General features: G+C 44.1%; 1 protein-coding gene across 1 annotated transcript in view; it reads right to left on the bottom strand.

Annotated features, from left to right (window-relative positions):
- LOC109933116 (dedicator of cytokinesis protein 7-like) overlaps nt 1-17,372 on the bottom strand; it is a 185,117-nt gene that overhangs the window by 91,864 nt on the left and 75,881 nt on the right. The window contains exons 15-16 of the mRNA XM_048613977.1: nt 761-878; nt 197-267 (exon numbers count right to left, since the gene is read on the bottom strand). Of these exons, the coding sequence (XP_048469934.1) occupies nt 197-267; nt 761-878 (189 nt within the window). The remainder of the gene's footprint in view (nt 1-196; nt 268-760; nt 879-17,372) is intronic.

The following is a 17,372-nucleotide window of genomic DNA, read 5'->3' as shown; positions in this document are numbered from 1 at the left end:
CTGCCCAGCACTCACAGACAATGCTCCCACCCAGCGCTCCTGCCCAGGGCTCACAGACAGTGCTCCTGCCCAGTGCCCCCACACCACACTCCTACCCAGTTCCCCCACCCCCTGCTCCTACCCAGCGCCCCCACCCCCTGCTCCCACCCAGTGCCCCCACCCTGGCTCCTAGCCAGTGCTCCCAGCTGGTGTGTACCTGCTGTGATAGGCCACGGGTGTATACGATTCATTCACATATTCAGGATGTCCAGATTTTCCAAAGATGACCTGCAAGGTAATTATTAACAACTCTAAATAATACAGCAGATGTGCATGGGAAGCAGCCAAGCTGACGTTAAGCTTCACGATCAGAGAATGGGAGGGCAGGAAGCTGACAGCCAGTGTTGCGCACAGGGCACAGGCCTAATTGAATGATATGCGACCAGCAGCTACAGAAATTCACCAACCATTCCCCTCCTCTGCAACTTCACCAGCACCGCTGTGAGAAACAGGAAACAGCGATTACAACGTGGTGGCAGGGGCTCCCAAGGGGAGCCTTGCTGAGGAGATGGACTCCCACATTTAGGAACAGTTATGCCTACAGCAAGCAGTTGCACATCTTTGGAGTGCAATGAAGGATGCCTCACTTGCATTGGCAATTGAAATATTCCTGTGTCTATCACCATTACCCACACTGTCCCCCAACTGCCCAACACCTTGACACAGCTTCTGATTAGTCGTTGGTACTGGTTTAATGCAGCTCCAGGAACATGGGTCTCACCGGTAGGGCATCGCTGGCTTTTTCGCTGCCCATCAACTGGATTTTCACAGTGATGTTCCGTGCTGATCCCTGTCGGTTTGTGAAGTTGAAGAATTGAGGGTAGACATAGAGGAGGTTTCTGAAAACAAAACACAGGGCAACATTTAAGGACATGAGAAATTCACCGTTGGTAGGGAAGTGACAGCCTAGTGATATTATCGCCAGACTGTTAATCTGGGGACCTGGGTTCAAATCCCACCATGGCAGATGGAATTTGTTTTCAATAAAAGTCTGGAATTATGAGTCTAATGATGACCATGAATTGATTGTTGGAAACATCCATCTGGTTCACTAATGTCCTTTAGGGAAGGAAACTGCTATCCTTACCTGATCTGGCCTACATGTGACTTCACAGCCACAGCAATGTGGTTGACTCTTAACTGCCCTCTGGGCAATTAGGGGTTGACAATAAATGCTGGCCTAGCGAGTGATGCCCACATCCCATGAATGATTTAAAAAAAAATTCACCAGCATTGCATCACAAATTAACACAGGATTGAGAGAACACACCTGAAAAATACCAGTTTAAGAAATGCAGTTTGTGCCATTTGAGGAAGCCCTTCCAATCACTTGAGTCTCCAAGGAGACACTGACAGCCATATACATATAGAAACAACAACTTTCCCGGATTTCTGTATTAACAATATCAAACAGATTGGACAGCATAATGTTCACAATAGGGTTGCTCCTGTATTGCAAAGACCTTTTAAAACTTTGATCACCATGTCAGACATTGACATAAAGTAACTGTATTTGTATTTGTGTGATCTTTGCTCAATCTCTTGTGCAGTAGATGTGTAACCTCTATTCTAGACCACTGTACTGTGCAAGTTCTGCTCTAGGCCCCTGCACAATGCACGAATGGCCTCAGTAATCAATGATTATTGATCCTTCAGTACAGTGTATATGAGGGAAACATTCTCATTTCCTCTAAATGACACATGGAAGCCCAAGCTCCATTACTCTTTGTTTCTGGTCTCCCTGCAGTGCAGATATGACCTTTAACCTGGTCTCTGAAAGTGCAAACATGACCTTTACCCTTGGTCTCCTGATAGTATAGACACAACCTCTGTTCCTGATCCCTTAACTGTTCACAAATGGTTTTAGTTCCAGTCGTAAACTTCTTAAACAGTCTGATAAGCCATGTCAGGATGAGGGCTTTGTCCACATATTGTTTGCCTACTGAGCTCAAAAACACAGCTACCAGTGAGGTGGCACAGTGGCTCACTGGTTAGCACTGCTGCCTCACAGTGCCAAAGACCCTGGTTTGATTCCACCCTCGGGCAACTGTTTGCGTGGAGTTTGCAAATTCTCCCTGTGCCTACATGGGTTTCCTTCCAAAGATGTGCAGATTAGATAGATTGGCCAGGCTGAATTGCCCATAGTGTCCAGGAATAGGTGGATTAGCCATGGGGAATGCAGAGTTACAGGGCTAGGGTTGATTTGGGTGGGATGCTCTTCAGAGAGTCAGTGTGGACTTGATGGGCCAAATGGCCTGCTTCCACACTGTAGGTTTTCTGTAATCAGAAGATGGCAAGGAACCAGGACCAAGTCCATGCCTTTTGGCAAAACAATCTTGAAACTTCATAAAAACTAAAAACATAAAAACTAAAACTGAACCAGACGTTTGGGGCTCCTTTTGCAATTTCACTCTAAATGTTTCTGCTTGATGTTCCGGAATCAAATGATGTTGAAGATGCTTTTTAGTTTTGAAGAGGGAGATGGTGGGGCATCGGGCTAATATCATTGGCCTAGTGATCCAAAGACTCAGGCCCTGGGACATCAGTTCAAATCTCACCATGGATAGATAATGGAATTTAAATTCAGTTAGTAGTTCTAGTGTTGAAAACTCACCTCAGCAATGCTGACCATGAAACCAACATCAATTGCTATTTAAAAACCCATCTTGTTCACCTGACCTGTAGGGAAGGTAATGTACTGTTCTTCCTTGGACTAGCCTCCATGTGACTCTAAACACCACATCAATATAGTTAACTCTTAACTGCCCCCTGAAACGGTCCAGTAAGCCACTCATTTGCAGATCAATCAAGGATAGACAACACCACTCCCATCTCATGAAAGAATTTATTTTTAAATGTTTTTTAAATGTTTTTAAACACTGCTATTTAATCTGTTTCCATTGCCTTTTCAGTTCATAACAGGTCACTGCTCAGAAAAAAAAACTCACCTCACCTTTTGCCAATGTTATTAATTCTGTCTCATCTGTTTACTGACTCTCCTTTGATTGAAAACTGATTTTCCTCATTTTTGTTAAATACTTCATACTTGTGACTGTGTGTAAAGCTCATCAGAATGCTCACAGCATCCACCACGATTACAGCTCCTGTTTCAGGCACTCCTCTGTTAGACATGGATGCTAAAATTAAATTGTGTAATTATACACAAATAAGCAGCTTTCTAAACTGGGCATCATGCAGCCGCTGCCCATTCTGAAGCTGTCCTGCCAATGTGAATTCACTGATAGGCCTTTCTCCAAGATAACAGAACAGGTCAGTGTGAGGAGTTTAATTAAAGATTAGAAAAAGGTTTGAATTCAATGGTAGGTCAAGAGTTATCTTTACTGTACAGTTCACTGACTGACGGGGTCAGAAATTGGCTTAAGGTGCAGAGAACCAGGTGTGAGTTGTGTTAAACCACACAGCCCTCGTGAATCAGTGAACAATGCGCTAACAAACTACAACGTCTCAAGTTATTGGCCGCTGATCTCACCACTGTAAAATATGTACAGGGTCAACGCTACAGTTAACCCAATGTTTATTGGTAGATTCTGGGCTCCATTTCCACTCGAGGCCTGATCACCACATCTAGGCTGTGAGCTCCAGTGAAGCATCAAGGTTGTGCTGCACTGTCTAAGGTGCATCTTCTGAGATGAGACATATAATGGAGCTCCCTCCCAAACGTCCTTTAAAAGATCTCGCAACAGTATCTGAGAGTTCTCCCTGGTGGACTGAACAATATTTATTGCTGAAACAACATCACTGAAACAGATTATCTTGATTATTAATTATCACATTACTGCAGGTGGGATCTTGTTATGCACTAAGGGGCCACTGCATCTCCTGCATTACAACAACATCTACATGTTCACAAGTACTTACTCAATGTAAAGCACTTTTGGAATGTCCAGAGGTCATGAAACTTGCTATGTAAGTCTTTCTTTCTTTTACAGGGTCATATGGTATTGAAGGAAGACACTTTAGTCCAGTAGGTTACCGTGGACATGTTTGTCTTCAAAAAAGGACAAAGGGATAGGGAAGAGATGGAAGAGTTGCATTTGGACCTCTTCCCATTGCGCCTGACATAAAATCTTCATGAATTTCCCCCTCTCCATCCCTAAGGACTTCACAATTAACACCATGCTCTAAAGACATAGAACTCAGTGACTTCATAGCAAATACCTGGCTTCTGTCACATCCACCTCCTGCTGGGTCATCTCCAGTTACAGACTGGATGGGAGTATGCAGAACAGGATTCATAGTGACTTCTAAAGCAAACCAGGGCAGGACTTATACAATTAATGATACGGCCCTGGAGAATGTTGCTGTTGGGGTTACAGGTACATAGTTCCTTGAAAGTGGAGTTGCAGGTAGACAGGATGGTGAAGACAGGATTTGAAATGCTTGCCTTCATTGATCAGAACACTGATTATAGGAGTTGGGATATGATGTTGCAGCTGTGCAGGACATTGGTGAGGCCACTTTTGGAATACTGCCTACAATTCTGGTCACCTTGCTATAGGAAAGATGTTTTTAAACTTGAAGGGTTCAGAAAAGATTTACAAGTATGTTGCCAGGGTTGGAGGGTTTGACCTTTCGGGAGAGGCTGAATAGGCTGGGGTTATTTTCCCTGGAGCATCGGAGGCTGAGGGGTGACCTTATAAAGGTTTATAAAATCATGAGGGGTATAGATAGGGTAAATAGGTTTAAAATGAGAGGGGAAAAATTTAAAAAAGACCTGAGGGGTAACTTTTTCACGCAGAGGGTGACGTGCGTATGGAACGAGCTGCCAGAGGAAGTGGTGGAGGCTGGTACATTTAAAAGGCATCTGGATGGGTATATGAATACGAAGGGTTTAGAGGGATATGGGCCAAATGCTGGCAAATGGGACTAGGTCAGATTGGGATGTCGGGTCAGCACGGATGAGTTGGACCGAAGGGTCTGTTTCCGTGTTGTATGACTCTGTGACTCTGTAACTGGTACCTGAACTGCAGCTCATGCTCCAAACAGGCCCAAACCGTCTCAAGGGTAAAAAAGGTTGAGAAGAAAACTGCCCGAGCCAAAAAGGTTCACTGCCTGAGAAAGCATTAAAAAAAAATCCTGTTTTCAATGTAAGTAAATTGAGGATCCAGGTGGAGAATAAGCCTGACACAGGAGTGACAAGGAGATACAGGAGTAATCAAACCATGCACAAGAGGAACATAACTCAACACGGACAGCAAGTGAAGTATGTTATTGAAGTGTCTGTATGGAGGGGGGGTAAACTGTGAGTACATAGTCAGTGGATGTCTGCTGTACAAGTGGAACCACTACGTTTGTTTTATGCATACACATTGGCACTGGAAAAACACACCATTGTTGAGCGGTTGACATTAATAAAAAGAAACTGCATTCAGAGTTTGAGGTCTCAATTGACAATGAGAACAATCAGAATTAGGTCAGCTACTGCAGGTACTCTTTCACCACTTTCCCCAAGCTGTGTTGTTCAGAGTTGGCATTAATCCACAGATCAGTCACTAACATACACACCCGTGTCATTCTGCACTTGTCACTGCACTGGATCAATGCCCACGGCATTTCCAAGATGATAATACTGCAGCACACAGTCAGGTCAACATGCATCACCATCAAAAATACAACAGGAAAGCAAAGATTGAACTTGGATAGTTCATCCAAAATCCTGTCAGAGATAGGAGCTACATCTCACGCACTGTGGCACCTTGGGTTTAAAATGACCAATCTAGAGAATGTCATCAAAATGCTGTAAAAACTATCATGCAGGGAACATCTTCACCTTAAACACATTTCCACGTTTCCAGTGTGAACTCCAACCTGCGAATCTCAGCAGGACTTTAATTTAGGGAGGCAGGGAGGCTGAATGAAGAGCTATTAGATCGGAAGATGTTGGTAAGTGTTGGGGGAGAAATCACCAATCTGGGCGTTGTTTAAATAATCCAGTTGGTAAAACCTCTGGGGAGTGTGATGCATCATTCAACACACATATATTTATCTCCTCTCTTCCCCTGCCAGAGATTATTTACAGAGTGCACGTGAAAAGATCTGAAATAAAGAGAGCAGTTGAAATGCAAGAGACGTGCACATTGTCAGAAACCTGCATTCCAGTTCCTGCAGAGGGGGACTGGAACAGAACAGAGGAGCCAGCCAAAAGCAAATAGCCATACATATAAAAAGCATTCAGTCAGTGATACGTCCAACATTTTTAATACAAGAAGCAGCAACAGGACATAGCACATAGCTGAACCATGGAGCTGAAAGGTCGAGTAATGTGAGATTTAATATGCACGTCCAATGAACTGATACTGTAGTTCTCCAAACTTTCCATCAATGGGCCCTTCCTCACCTCATGTCTAGCTCCAGTTGACCGATCAACAAAGATCGATTGCCCTGATTGGTCAATTGCTCCATTTTCTATTGTATCATGTGACTACTACAATCTAGATGCAGCTGCGCCTTTATTCGAGAGGTGGTCATGAGGCTAATCATAAAGCACCTCATTCTGCCTGAACCTCGCAAAGATGAAGGATAGATGTTGGGTTTTGCTGATTTGTCTTGATCACGTGTTCCCTGTCACGTGCGATCAGAGGGTGCTTCACTTCCTGTTTAACTCGGTCCCCATCAGCATCCTTGATTTTAAGCTGCCAGCTGATGATGCTGGCTGGATGTGTGAAGGATAATGCATGTTCAGTCCATGAATCTCACTCACTATTCAATCTCATCTCAAGTACCGTTCAGAATGCTTTGCATCTTTTTCAGCACCCCAGATTCACATCTTGTCTACTGCTTGCTGATGCAGGAATATTGAAGAGCTGGGGCGATCAGTGACACAAGAGGAAGTACTAAATGCAAGAACAGGACATGGTCATGAAGTAAGGCACATGGAGACAGTGAGAATTGAACGAGCGACCCATTGTCTGTTTATCAATCCGCGTTAATACCAAGGCTTACTTACACTGAGAGATAGCAAGAACTGCTGATGCTGGAGTCAGAGATAACACAGTGTGGAGCTGGAGGAACACAGCAGGCCAGGCAGCATCAGAGGAGCAGGAAAGTTGACATTTCAGGTCAGGACCCAAAACGTCAACTTACACCGGACTGGATTGCAGTGTCGACAATGGATACTCCAGAGTCTCATTAAACAGCAACTGGGGATGGGTGGGGCACTGGGCATTATGAGGTTAATTTAACCACAAATCTAAATTCCAATCTTGATTTCCAACCAATAATTAAGATTAATTTCTGTAAGCTAGCAAATCATCTAATGCAAGTTTCACAACAGCAACTGACGCATTAGAAGCAATCCCCCGCGGGGTTATTTGTTTTAATAACATGCACCTCCTTCTCCCACAAACTAATCCCAAGGTCCTAACTAACTGGTTGATCATAAATAGAACAAAAATAATGAGCAGACCCAATGAACAGACAGCTTGGCTGCCTTTTTATTGATTTTAATGAGACAGATTTAGTCAAGAATGTGGACACAATAAAAGGGTTATCTGTCTGGCCATGAAAGTAGCTCAATGCGTAGTGTGCAAACTTGTTTTTCTCTCTCACAACCTGGTTCACAGCTACCACATAAACCCAAGTTAGCAGCCACACAGATTTTAAAAAGGCCACTTGCACGATAGAAATATTTGTGGTGAGTTTCTGCAGTACATCCTGTAAGCCATTAATTCTGCAGAGATTGTAGATATTTTCTGATCCACCTGTTCAGAGTTGTTACAATGCACTGTTGGAGCAGGCAGGACTCAAATCCAAGCCTCCTAGCCCAGAGGTATGGACACTATCACTGCACTACAACAGCCCTTCTCCAACCAGGCAAATTTTAATTAAGTTTTAATTTCACCATTTTCTATGGGTCCCGAGAGCATCTGGATTACTGGGCAAGTGACATCATCATCATATGACTGCCTCATTCCAACCAGGCAATGGCTGAGACTGCTCTTCTGTGGCTTTTATCTTTATGTTAGTAATGTAGATCCCCTTTAGCATCAGCTAGAAAATATTTCCTAATTAATCCGTTTAGAGATGTCACACACCTCTGGAGCAGTTGGCACTTAAACCTGGCTCAGAGGTAGGAACACTACCACTGCAGCACAAGAGCCTTTCCAACGAGCCAATTTTTTTCTTTCTTTCTCTATATCCAGAAGTACTCTTACACAAAACTGCATGTTTTTTCACCCATCACCAAATCATAGTGGTATTTTTATCATCTATTAACCACCACCAGTAAAATACCCAGGTTTCCAATTGAATAATTTACATGCAAATCCCTTTAGGGCAATGCAAATCATCAAAGGTGAGGGAGAGGTAGGGGCTAAATCAAAGCAGGAAGGGGATAAATCAAAATGGAGCTGGAAGGGGACCTAAAGCACACTACCCCCGTGGTGCCCACATCTCTCTATAAAGGCATTCAGAGTACTGTTGGGTACCACGTGCTCCCTCTCCAAGGACACACGGGCATGAACGTAGCCATGGACGAGGGGCAGACAGTCAGCAGAAATGGCCCCGTCCACAGCCTGCTGCCTCAACCTATTAATAACCAACTTGGCCAGACACAAGAGCAGTGAGAAGAGATGGTCGTCTGACTTGCCCACACATCTCCAGTCCAACGAGCCAACCACAGCAAGCATAGATGCACAGCACCTGCTTCTCAGGCTAAAATTCAAACTATCATTTTTTATTTGGTTAATAGCTAAACATATTGGTTCAATTCCAATAACAATTGATTCCATTTGCACCAGAGACACTGCTTCCATCCAGTGGTTGAGGACTGGATCCTGTATGCTAAGAAAGAACAAAAAAACAAAGAACAATACAGCATAGGAACAGGCCCTTTGGCCCTCCAAGCTTGTGCCAACACATCTTGCCCTTCCATACTAAAACTGTTTTCACTTCCAGGATTTGTATCCCTCTATTCCCTTCCTATTCGTGTATTTGTGCAGCATTCAGGAAACACCTGGACTTGTGTCTGCTTTCACCACCTCTTCTGGCAGCGCGTTCCAGGCACTCACCACCTTTTGTGTGAAAAACATGCCTTGCACATCTCTTTTAAATTTTACCCCGTGCACCTTGAACCTGTATCCCCTAGTAATTGACCCCTCCACCCTGGGAAAAAGCCTCATACTTTCCACTCTATCCAAGCCATTCACAATCTTATGAACTTCTGTCAGGTTGCCCCTCAACCTCCTGCATTCCAGTGAAAACAAACCTAGTCTATTTAACCTTTCTTTATAGCTAAAATCTCCCAAACCAGGCAACATTCTGGTAAACCTTTTCTGCACAATCTCCAAAGCAACCACATCCTTCTGATAGTGTCATGACCAGAACTGTATACAATACTCCATGTGTGGCCTAACTAAAGTTCAATAAAGCTGCAGCATAACTTGTCTATCCTTATACTCAATGCCCCTTCCAATGAAGGCAAACATGCCATAGGCCTTTTTCACTACCTTATCTTTCTGCACTGCCAGCTTCAGTGGTCTGTGGACATGCACACCCAGATCTCTCTGCATATCAATACTCCTAAGGGTTTTGCCATTCACTGTATAATTTTCACTTGTATCTGACCTTCCAAAGTGCATCATCTCATATTTGTGCGGCTTAAACTCCATCTGCCATTTTTCTGCCCATGCCTCCAACTGATCTATATCCTGCTATATCCTTTCATAATCCTCCTCTCTATCCGCAACACCACCAATCTTTATATCATTCACAAACTTACTAATCAGACCAGCTATATTTTCTTCCAAATTATTTATGTAGACCATAAACAGCAGAGGTCCCAGCACTGATCCCTGTGGAACACCTTCTATTCCGAAAAACATCCTTCCACCACGACCCTCTGTCTCCAATGACTAAGTCAGTTCTGTATCCATCTTGCTTGCTCACCCCTGATAGTATATGACTTCACCTTTTGTACCAGTGTGCCATGAGGGACCTTGTCAAAGGCTTTACTGATGTCCCTGTAGACACCATCAACTGTTTTTCCTTCATCAATCATCTTCGTGACCTCCTCAAAAAACTCAATCAAGTTAGTGAGGCACAACCTCCCCTGCACAAAACCACACTGTCTATCACAAATAAGTCCACTTGCTTCTAAATGCATATCAATCTTGTACCTGAGAATCCTTTCCAATAACTTCCCTACCACCGACATGAGGCTCACAGGCCTGTAATTTCCAGGATTATCCCTCCTACCCTTTTTAAACTGTGAGATGGCTATTCTCCAGTCCTCTGGGACCTCACCTGTGGCCAAAGAGGATACAAAGATGTCTGTCAATGCTCCAGCAACTTGTTCCCTTGCCTCCCTCAATATTCTGGGATAGATCCCATCGGATTTATCTACCTTAATACTTTTTAAAGATACACAACACCTCTTCCTCTTTAATAGCAACTTGGTTTAGAAACTCGACACTCCCTTCCCTGAGATCATCCTCCATCAATTCCTTCTTTTTGGTGAATACTGACACAAAGTATTAATTTAGGACCTCACCTACCTCTTCTGGCTCCACACATAGATTCTCTCCTTTGTCCTTGTGTAGGCCGACCCTTTCCCTGGCTACCCTCTTGCTTTTTATATAAGTATAAAAGGTCTTGGGATTCGCCTTAATCCTGTTTGTTAACATTTATTCATGACCCCTTTTAGCCCTTCTAATTCCTTGTTTGAGTTCTTTCCTACTTTCCTCATATACTTCAAGTGCTTCGTCAGTTCCCATCCTCCCAGATCTTAGCTATGCTTCCTTTTCTTTTTAGACCAAGGTCATAACAGCCCTGGTCATCCAAGGTTCACATGATTTGCCATACCTTTCCTTCGTTCTCACAGGGACGTGCAGCTCCTGAACTCTTGTCAACTGCCATTTGAAATACTCCCACATGTCTGATGTGGATTTACCCTCAAATAGCCACCTCCAATCAACATTCTACAGTTCCTGCCTAATATTGTTGTAGTTCGCCTTCCCCCAGTCTAACACCTTCACCCAGGGACTGCTGTTATTCCTATCCATGAGTATCTTAATACGAAGTGAGTCCCAGTCAATATAGGGGATGTTAAATCACCCACCACAACAACCCTGCTGTTTTCACATCTTTCTAAAATCTGTATATGTATTCTCTCCTCTGTCTCCAGCTGGCTGTTGGGAGGCCTGTAGCATACCCCTAGCCTTGTGATTTCACCTGTCCAATTCCTGAGTTCTACCCATATTGCCTCCTGTGATGTATCCTCCCTCAGTACAGCTGTGAGATACTCCTTTCCAGTAATGCAACACCCCATCTCTTTTTATATCCCTTTCTATCACACCTGAAACCTGGGATATCCAGCTGCCAGTCCTGTCCCTCTTTAACCTAGTTTCCATAATCACAATAATGTCATAGTTCCAAGTACTAACCAAAGCTCTGAGTTCATCTACCTTGCTTATTCCACTTCTCGCATTGAAACACATGCATTTCAGACCACCTCCCCTGCTCTTTACAGCAGCGTCTCCTTGCCTGTTCTTCTTAGTTATGTTCGCCCTGGTTTCTATTTCTCCCTCAATTTCTGCATTTACTGCCCTACTGCTTTGGTGCCCATCCCCCTACCACACCAGTTTAAACCCTCCCCAACCACTTTACCAAGTAGCCCCCACCAAGGACATTAGTCCCAGTCCTGCCCCGGTGTAAACCGTCCAGTTTGTATAAGTCCCATCTCCTCCGGAACCGTCCGAATGCCCAACGAATCTGAAACCCTCCCGCTCACACCATCTTTTCAGCCACATGCTCATTCTATGTATCCTACTGTTTCTATTCTGACTAGCTCATGGCACTGGTAGTAATCCTGAGATAACTACCTTTGAGGTCCTATATTTCAACTTTCGTCCTAGTTCTCCATATTCTGCATATAGGACGTCATCCCTTCTTTTCACCTATGACGTTAGTACCAATGTGTAACACCACCACTGGCTTTTGGCCTCCCCCTCCAGAATGTCCTGCAGCTGCTTCGAGACATCCAGGACCCTAACATCAGGAAGGCAACACACCATCCCGGACTCTTGTTTGCTGCCACTTAAATACCTATCTATTCCCCTTAGGATTGAATCCCCTCTACCTATAGCATTTCTATGCCTGTTTCTCCTTCCCACTGTAGCACAGTCAACCATGGGGCCATGAATTTGGCTGCTGCTGTTATCCCCTGAGAGTCCATTCCCCTCAACAGTATCCAAAACGGTATATCTGTTTTGTGGGGGAATTGCCACAGGAGATTCCTGCACTGCCTGCTTAGCCCTCCTGCTCTGTCTGATGGTCACCCATTCCCTTCCAGCCTGTAGAGTCTGAATCTGCAGTGTAACATCCCCCCCGCCCCACCCCACCCCACTCCCCTCCATACAATGCTGTCTGCCTCACAGATGCTCCACAGTGTTCCCAGACGCCACTCCAGCTCCAAAACTCAGACTTCCAGAAGCTGCAGCTGGAGACACTTCCTGCACACATGCAGGTCCCCAGCACTGGGAATGTGCCCAGCTTCACACATCGAGAAGAGAAGCAGACTACGATTTGGAGCTCTCCTGCCGTGTCTTACCCCTTTAAGTTAATTAGTCGTTACAATATTAAATACTTTTAATACTAAATTGAAGCTTCTGATGTTCTCTGCTCCAAGAACACTTTCTCAAAATTTACCTGTTACTCACCAACAAGTTTCCAGAAGCTGTTTAGGTTGGCGTTCCTTCACCTGCTGGAACTCTTGCTGCCGATCTTCCTCGCATAATGTTCTGTCTCCTCTCCTCTGAGCCTTGCTTCTCCTTTAATTTTTGGTTACAGGAGGAAGGAGGGATGGAAACACTACAGTGATGTAATGTTTGGGGCTGACCGTTCCTTAACAGCAGGCTCGTCTGCAATAGCCTTCATGCCCGCGCTGACTGCAAATTACACTCCCAGAATGCACATAATCAATGTCAAACCAACACCATGTGCAGCTGGATGAACACAGCAGGCCAGGCAGCAGCAGAGGAGCAGGAAAGTTGGCATTTCGCGTCAGCACCCTTCTTCAGAAAAATCTGCAGTTCTTGTCATCTCTGAGCAATGTCAAACTAACACAGTTTGAATAAGCAACCCAGAATCAGATGTAATGACAATTAGATTAGAAAGCATGGCCAAAGGCCATGGTAGGGTGGAGCAGGGCTAATGGACAAATAATCTTTGTTCTTCCCTTGCTTTCAAATATTCATAGTTTGGGACACTGTTTAATCTGGACCAGTTGTGGAGGAGGCTGCATTTCACTTTGTGCTGCTCCTGGACTTAACTGACCCTGCAAACAATCATTACTCAGTCTGTCCATTCAGTCAATGGTCATGATACTGTTCCCAGAGTAATTCTCTTCCACTTCAGCACTTCTTCATTCAATCCATCAATGGCCTACATTGCTCTCTGTTCTTTTCCAATGTACTGGAAAGATATTTCCTCCTCCCTGCATTTACACTGCCTGCAGGCTCTGAAGCAACATCGTGTTGGGTTGGGTCTCCTTAGTCTCCATGAATGTTGCAGGTGATGGGTGACACTAATGGGACAGATGCTCTTTTCCTTTTCTGAGCTTTTTAACCACCTTAGCAGTTTGTGGAGGTGGCTCTAGCTAATTAACTCTGTGCTAATTAAGCCACTGAGTACTGGTCTAGAGAAACAGCCACTAAATACGGGATTGTTTCCTGTTCAGACTCTGAGCAATGAAGACTGTGGCCCAGCATTTTATTTTAATATTCTATTTTAATTTCACTGCAGATTTTAATATCTTTTCCCATTGGAAAGTTCTGGTTGTGTGACACGCTAAGATGCCAGTTGTGCTAATTTCAGAGTCATAACTTGTTTGAGATATCAGCCTGATCTGTTCTGTGTTGCTACCCTGAAGAATATTAAGCCATATACAGTATTAATGAAATTATTTTGGTTCTGCCTTAATGTGTTTTACTTTATTTCGGTTCGTGTCTGTTGTCTCTTGACTGGAAATTCAACCTAGTGATAACTGCTCATGCATGAGGCTGGGCTGGGAATGTCATCAGGACATTCAACCATGGGAAGCTTCACAGTCAAACCTGTTAGAGATGTGATTCTGTGCCAACACCAACGCTATTAGTAAGAACTGGCTGTTCCATTCTGCCAGGTCTGGGAATCTTACCTCACGCTGCGGATTGCTACAGCCTGACAACTCTTTATTTATTGGGACAATTGTTTTTTCCATTTCAGAGTGTTTTGGTTATTACAGCCTGTGTGACTACCCAAACTCTGTCAACATCCGCTGTGTGGGTTGTTTTACTGCTTCAGATTGTTATCAGATATCTCTGGTGTAGAGAATCATTAACATATTCTGAAATCTGGAGTGGGCGACTTGCAAACCAGAAACTCGAAACAGGCAAATTCTCTGCCTGGTTTCTGCAGAGACATTCAGCTTCAGACCTCCCCACAGCCTGCCTTAGATGCCAGATGAGAGATGAAAATAGCTGCTTTTGACATCAAGGCAGCATTTGAATGAATATGACACCGAAACACGCTAGTAAAACTAAAAGTTGATGGGAGGAACACTCCAGTAGCTGGAATCACATGTGATGAAATACAAGATAATTCTGGTTATGGAGAACTGTCTACACAGCCCCAAGACATTGTTATTTCTCCAAGGACATGTCCTTGCTCATACCTTTTTCACTGCTTCTGCCTATCGTAAGATCAAGTTATTCATGGAGTTCCACTTCGTAACTCATTTGATCACAAAGTCTCCAATGCCATCCTACAGGAGGATCTAATTAATTCATTTGGGATGATAAAACTAACAGATTATGTTTTCCCAAATAAAATATTGGACATGACCAGAACAATCAAGAGAAGGCCCAGCAATTTTCTCTATGACCTGCAAAGTGCCATCATTATTGAGCTCCTCCACCACAAATATCCTTCAGGGTCATTTTTCACCTGAACTCCATAGCAACTCTTTTTGGTTACAAGAGCAGGACAAAGGTTGGGTGTTGTATTCTACAATGACTACAGTCTGCCTCCTCCAAAACTCATCATCATGTTCAAGACAAAAGTTAACAGTCTGTTCGAATACTCACTACTTACCTAATTGGCTGCTGCCACAGAGTTACATTCTTCAATGGGGAGTAGCTGATCTCTGTCTGATGGGCTGTGCGTAAATACACAAGAGCAGGGGAGTGGGGGGGTGGGATGGGGGTAAGAGGGGAGGGAGAGGGAGTAGTCTTGGGTCATTACCACTACACCAGCCCCATTCACCCTCCTTTTCGGTTAAGAAAAGTCAATTAGCTGTTTGGGTTTGTTGGGTGGGGTGTGTTCTGTTGAACTAGGAGGTCTGGGTTCAAGACCCACTGGCTCCAAAGTTGTGTCATGTATCTCTGAACAGGTTGATTAGAAAATATCTTGGCTTGATGGTCCTAGGGGGTTTATGATTCTTACTTTGGAAATTTCCTTGATTCGATTTAGTATTGTCACATGTGCCTAAGTACAGTGAAAAGTTTTGTTTTGCATGCACTACAGGCAGATCATATACAAAATGCATTAAGGTAATAAAACAGAGCAAAGAATATGGCTGTAGAGAAGGTGCACAGCCAGCGGGATCAACATTAAATTTAAAATTTGAGAGGTCCGTTCAGAAGTCTAATAATAGAGGGGAAGAAGCTGTTCTTGAATCTATTCATGCGTGTGTATAATTTTTTATATCTTCTGCTTGACAGAACAGGGTGGGGTCTTTGATTATGTGGATTGCTTTCCCAAGACAAGCAAGTAAAATGTTCCAAGTTCAAATCTTGGATGGTTCATTCTGCAGTGGCTTGTTTTACCCAATTTGTGGGTTGTCATCTCTTGGTAACTGAGAGCTAATCATTGGAACATGTCTTGTCACAATAACGCCACAGGCAAAAGGCAGGATTCACTCCAACAGAGCTGGGCTCCAGTTCCCCATCTGTCTCATCACTGGCTGTTAGGCAAGTTAGTGGGGCCAGTGCCTCTGTTTATCTTCTGCTTTCCCCGAGTAGCTGGAGCTGGCAGACCACACAGCCTGACACAGCAGATGACCCATACCATCCCCACTAGCTCGTCATCCAAAATAATGAGGGGCTCAACAAGATTTAGGCACCACAGGCCTGGGCAGCGTCCTGCCCAACATCCACACTGAGCTGCTGTCCAAGAAAAATGGATGTCCCAGCAAGGAGTTTTTTTTAATAAACCTATGGGCATGGATATAGGTGTCACTGGCTAAACCAGCATTTAGTGCCCATCCGTAGTGGCCCTGGAGAAAATGGTAAGCTGCCTTTTTTAAAAATTCATCCATGGAATGAGAACATTGCTAGCTAAGCCACCAATTAGTGCCCAATTATTGCCTGGAGGAGTTGAAGGGTCAACCATATTGCTGTGGGCCTAGAGTTATACGTAGGCTACACCAGGTGAAGATGGTAGATGTCCTTCCCTAAAGGACAATAATGAAGCGTACGGGTTTATATGACAATTGATTGTGGTTATATGATCAGTATTAGACATAGTTTTCTCACTATTGAATTCAAATTTCACTATCTGCCATGGTGGGATTTGAACCCATGTCCTCAGAATATTAGCCTGAGGCTCTGGATTGCTTGCTCAGTGACATTATTGCTGAGCCACTGCCTTGAACTGCTATGTTCCTTAGGGTTTGGTAGACCCACAGTGCTGTTAAGGAGGGAATTATGGGCTTTTAAACCTGTAACAATGAGGAATAGCAATATACTTCCAAGCTGGGATGGTGTGTGACTTGGATGGAAAATTGTAGGAAGTGGTATTTCCATGTATCTGCTGTATCCCTTGTACCTCCTGGTGATAGAGGTCATAGGAAGGTGCTATCTAGAGATCCTTGGCGAGTTGCTGAAGTGCATCTTGCAAGTGATACACACTGTTGCCATTATATGTCAGCAGTGGAGGGGGTTAATGGTGAAGGCATTAGATGGGGTACCAATCAAGTAGGTTGCTTTGTCCTGGTGGTGTCAAGCTTCTTGAATGTTGTTGGAGCTGCACCCATCCAGGCAAATGAGGGTATCCCATCATGCTCCTGACCTGTGGCTTGTAGATGGTGAACAGAATTTGAAGAGTTAGGGGATGAGTTACTTGCCACAGAATTCCCAGCTGGTGAGGTGAGATAATTGGTCAAATGCTGCCTTGATATCAGCACAGTCACTCTCAATTATTTGGACAAAGACTGTATTGAGAGAAGGAGCTCTGTAGTCCTGAGCAGAACCCTAAGTGAGCATTGGTGAACAGGTTATTGTTGAGTTACAGAGATAGTAGGAACTGCAGATGCTGGAGAATCTGAGATAACAAGG

Source organism: Rhincodon typus, chromosome 29, assembly GCF_021869965.1.
Source record: "Rhincodon typus isolate 14 chromosome 29, sRhiTyp1.1, whole genome shotgun sequence".
NCBI lineage: Eukaryota > Metazoa > Chordata > Chondrichthyes > Orectolobiformes > Rhincodontidae > Rhincodon > Rhincodon typus.
Note: the sequence above shows the minus strand (reverse complement) of the source record. Positions and strands in the feature narration are given on the sequence as shown.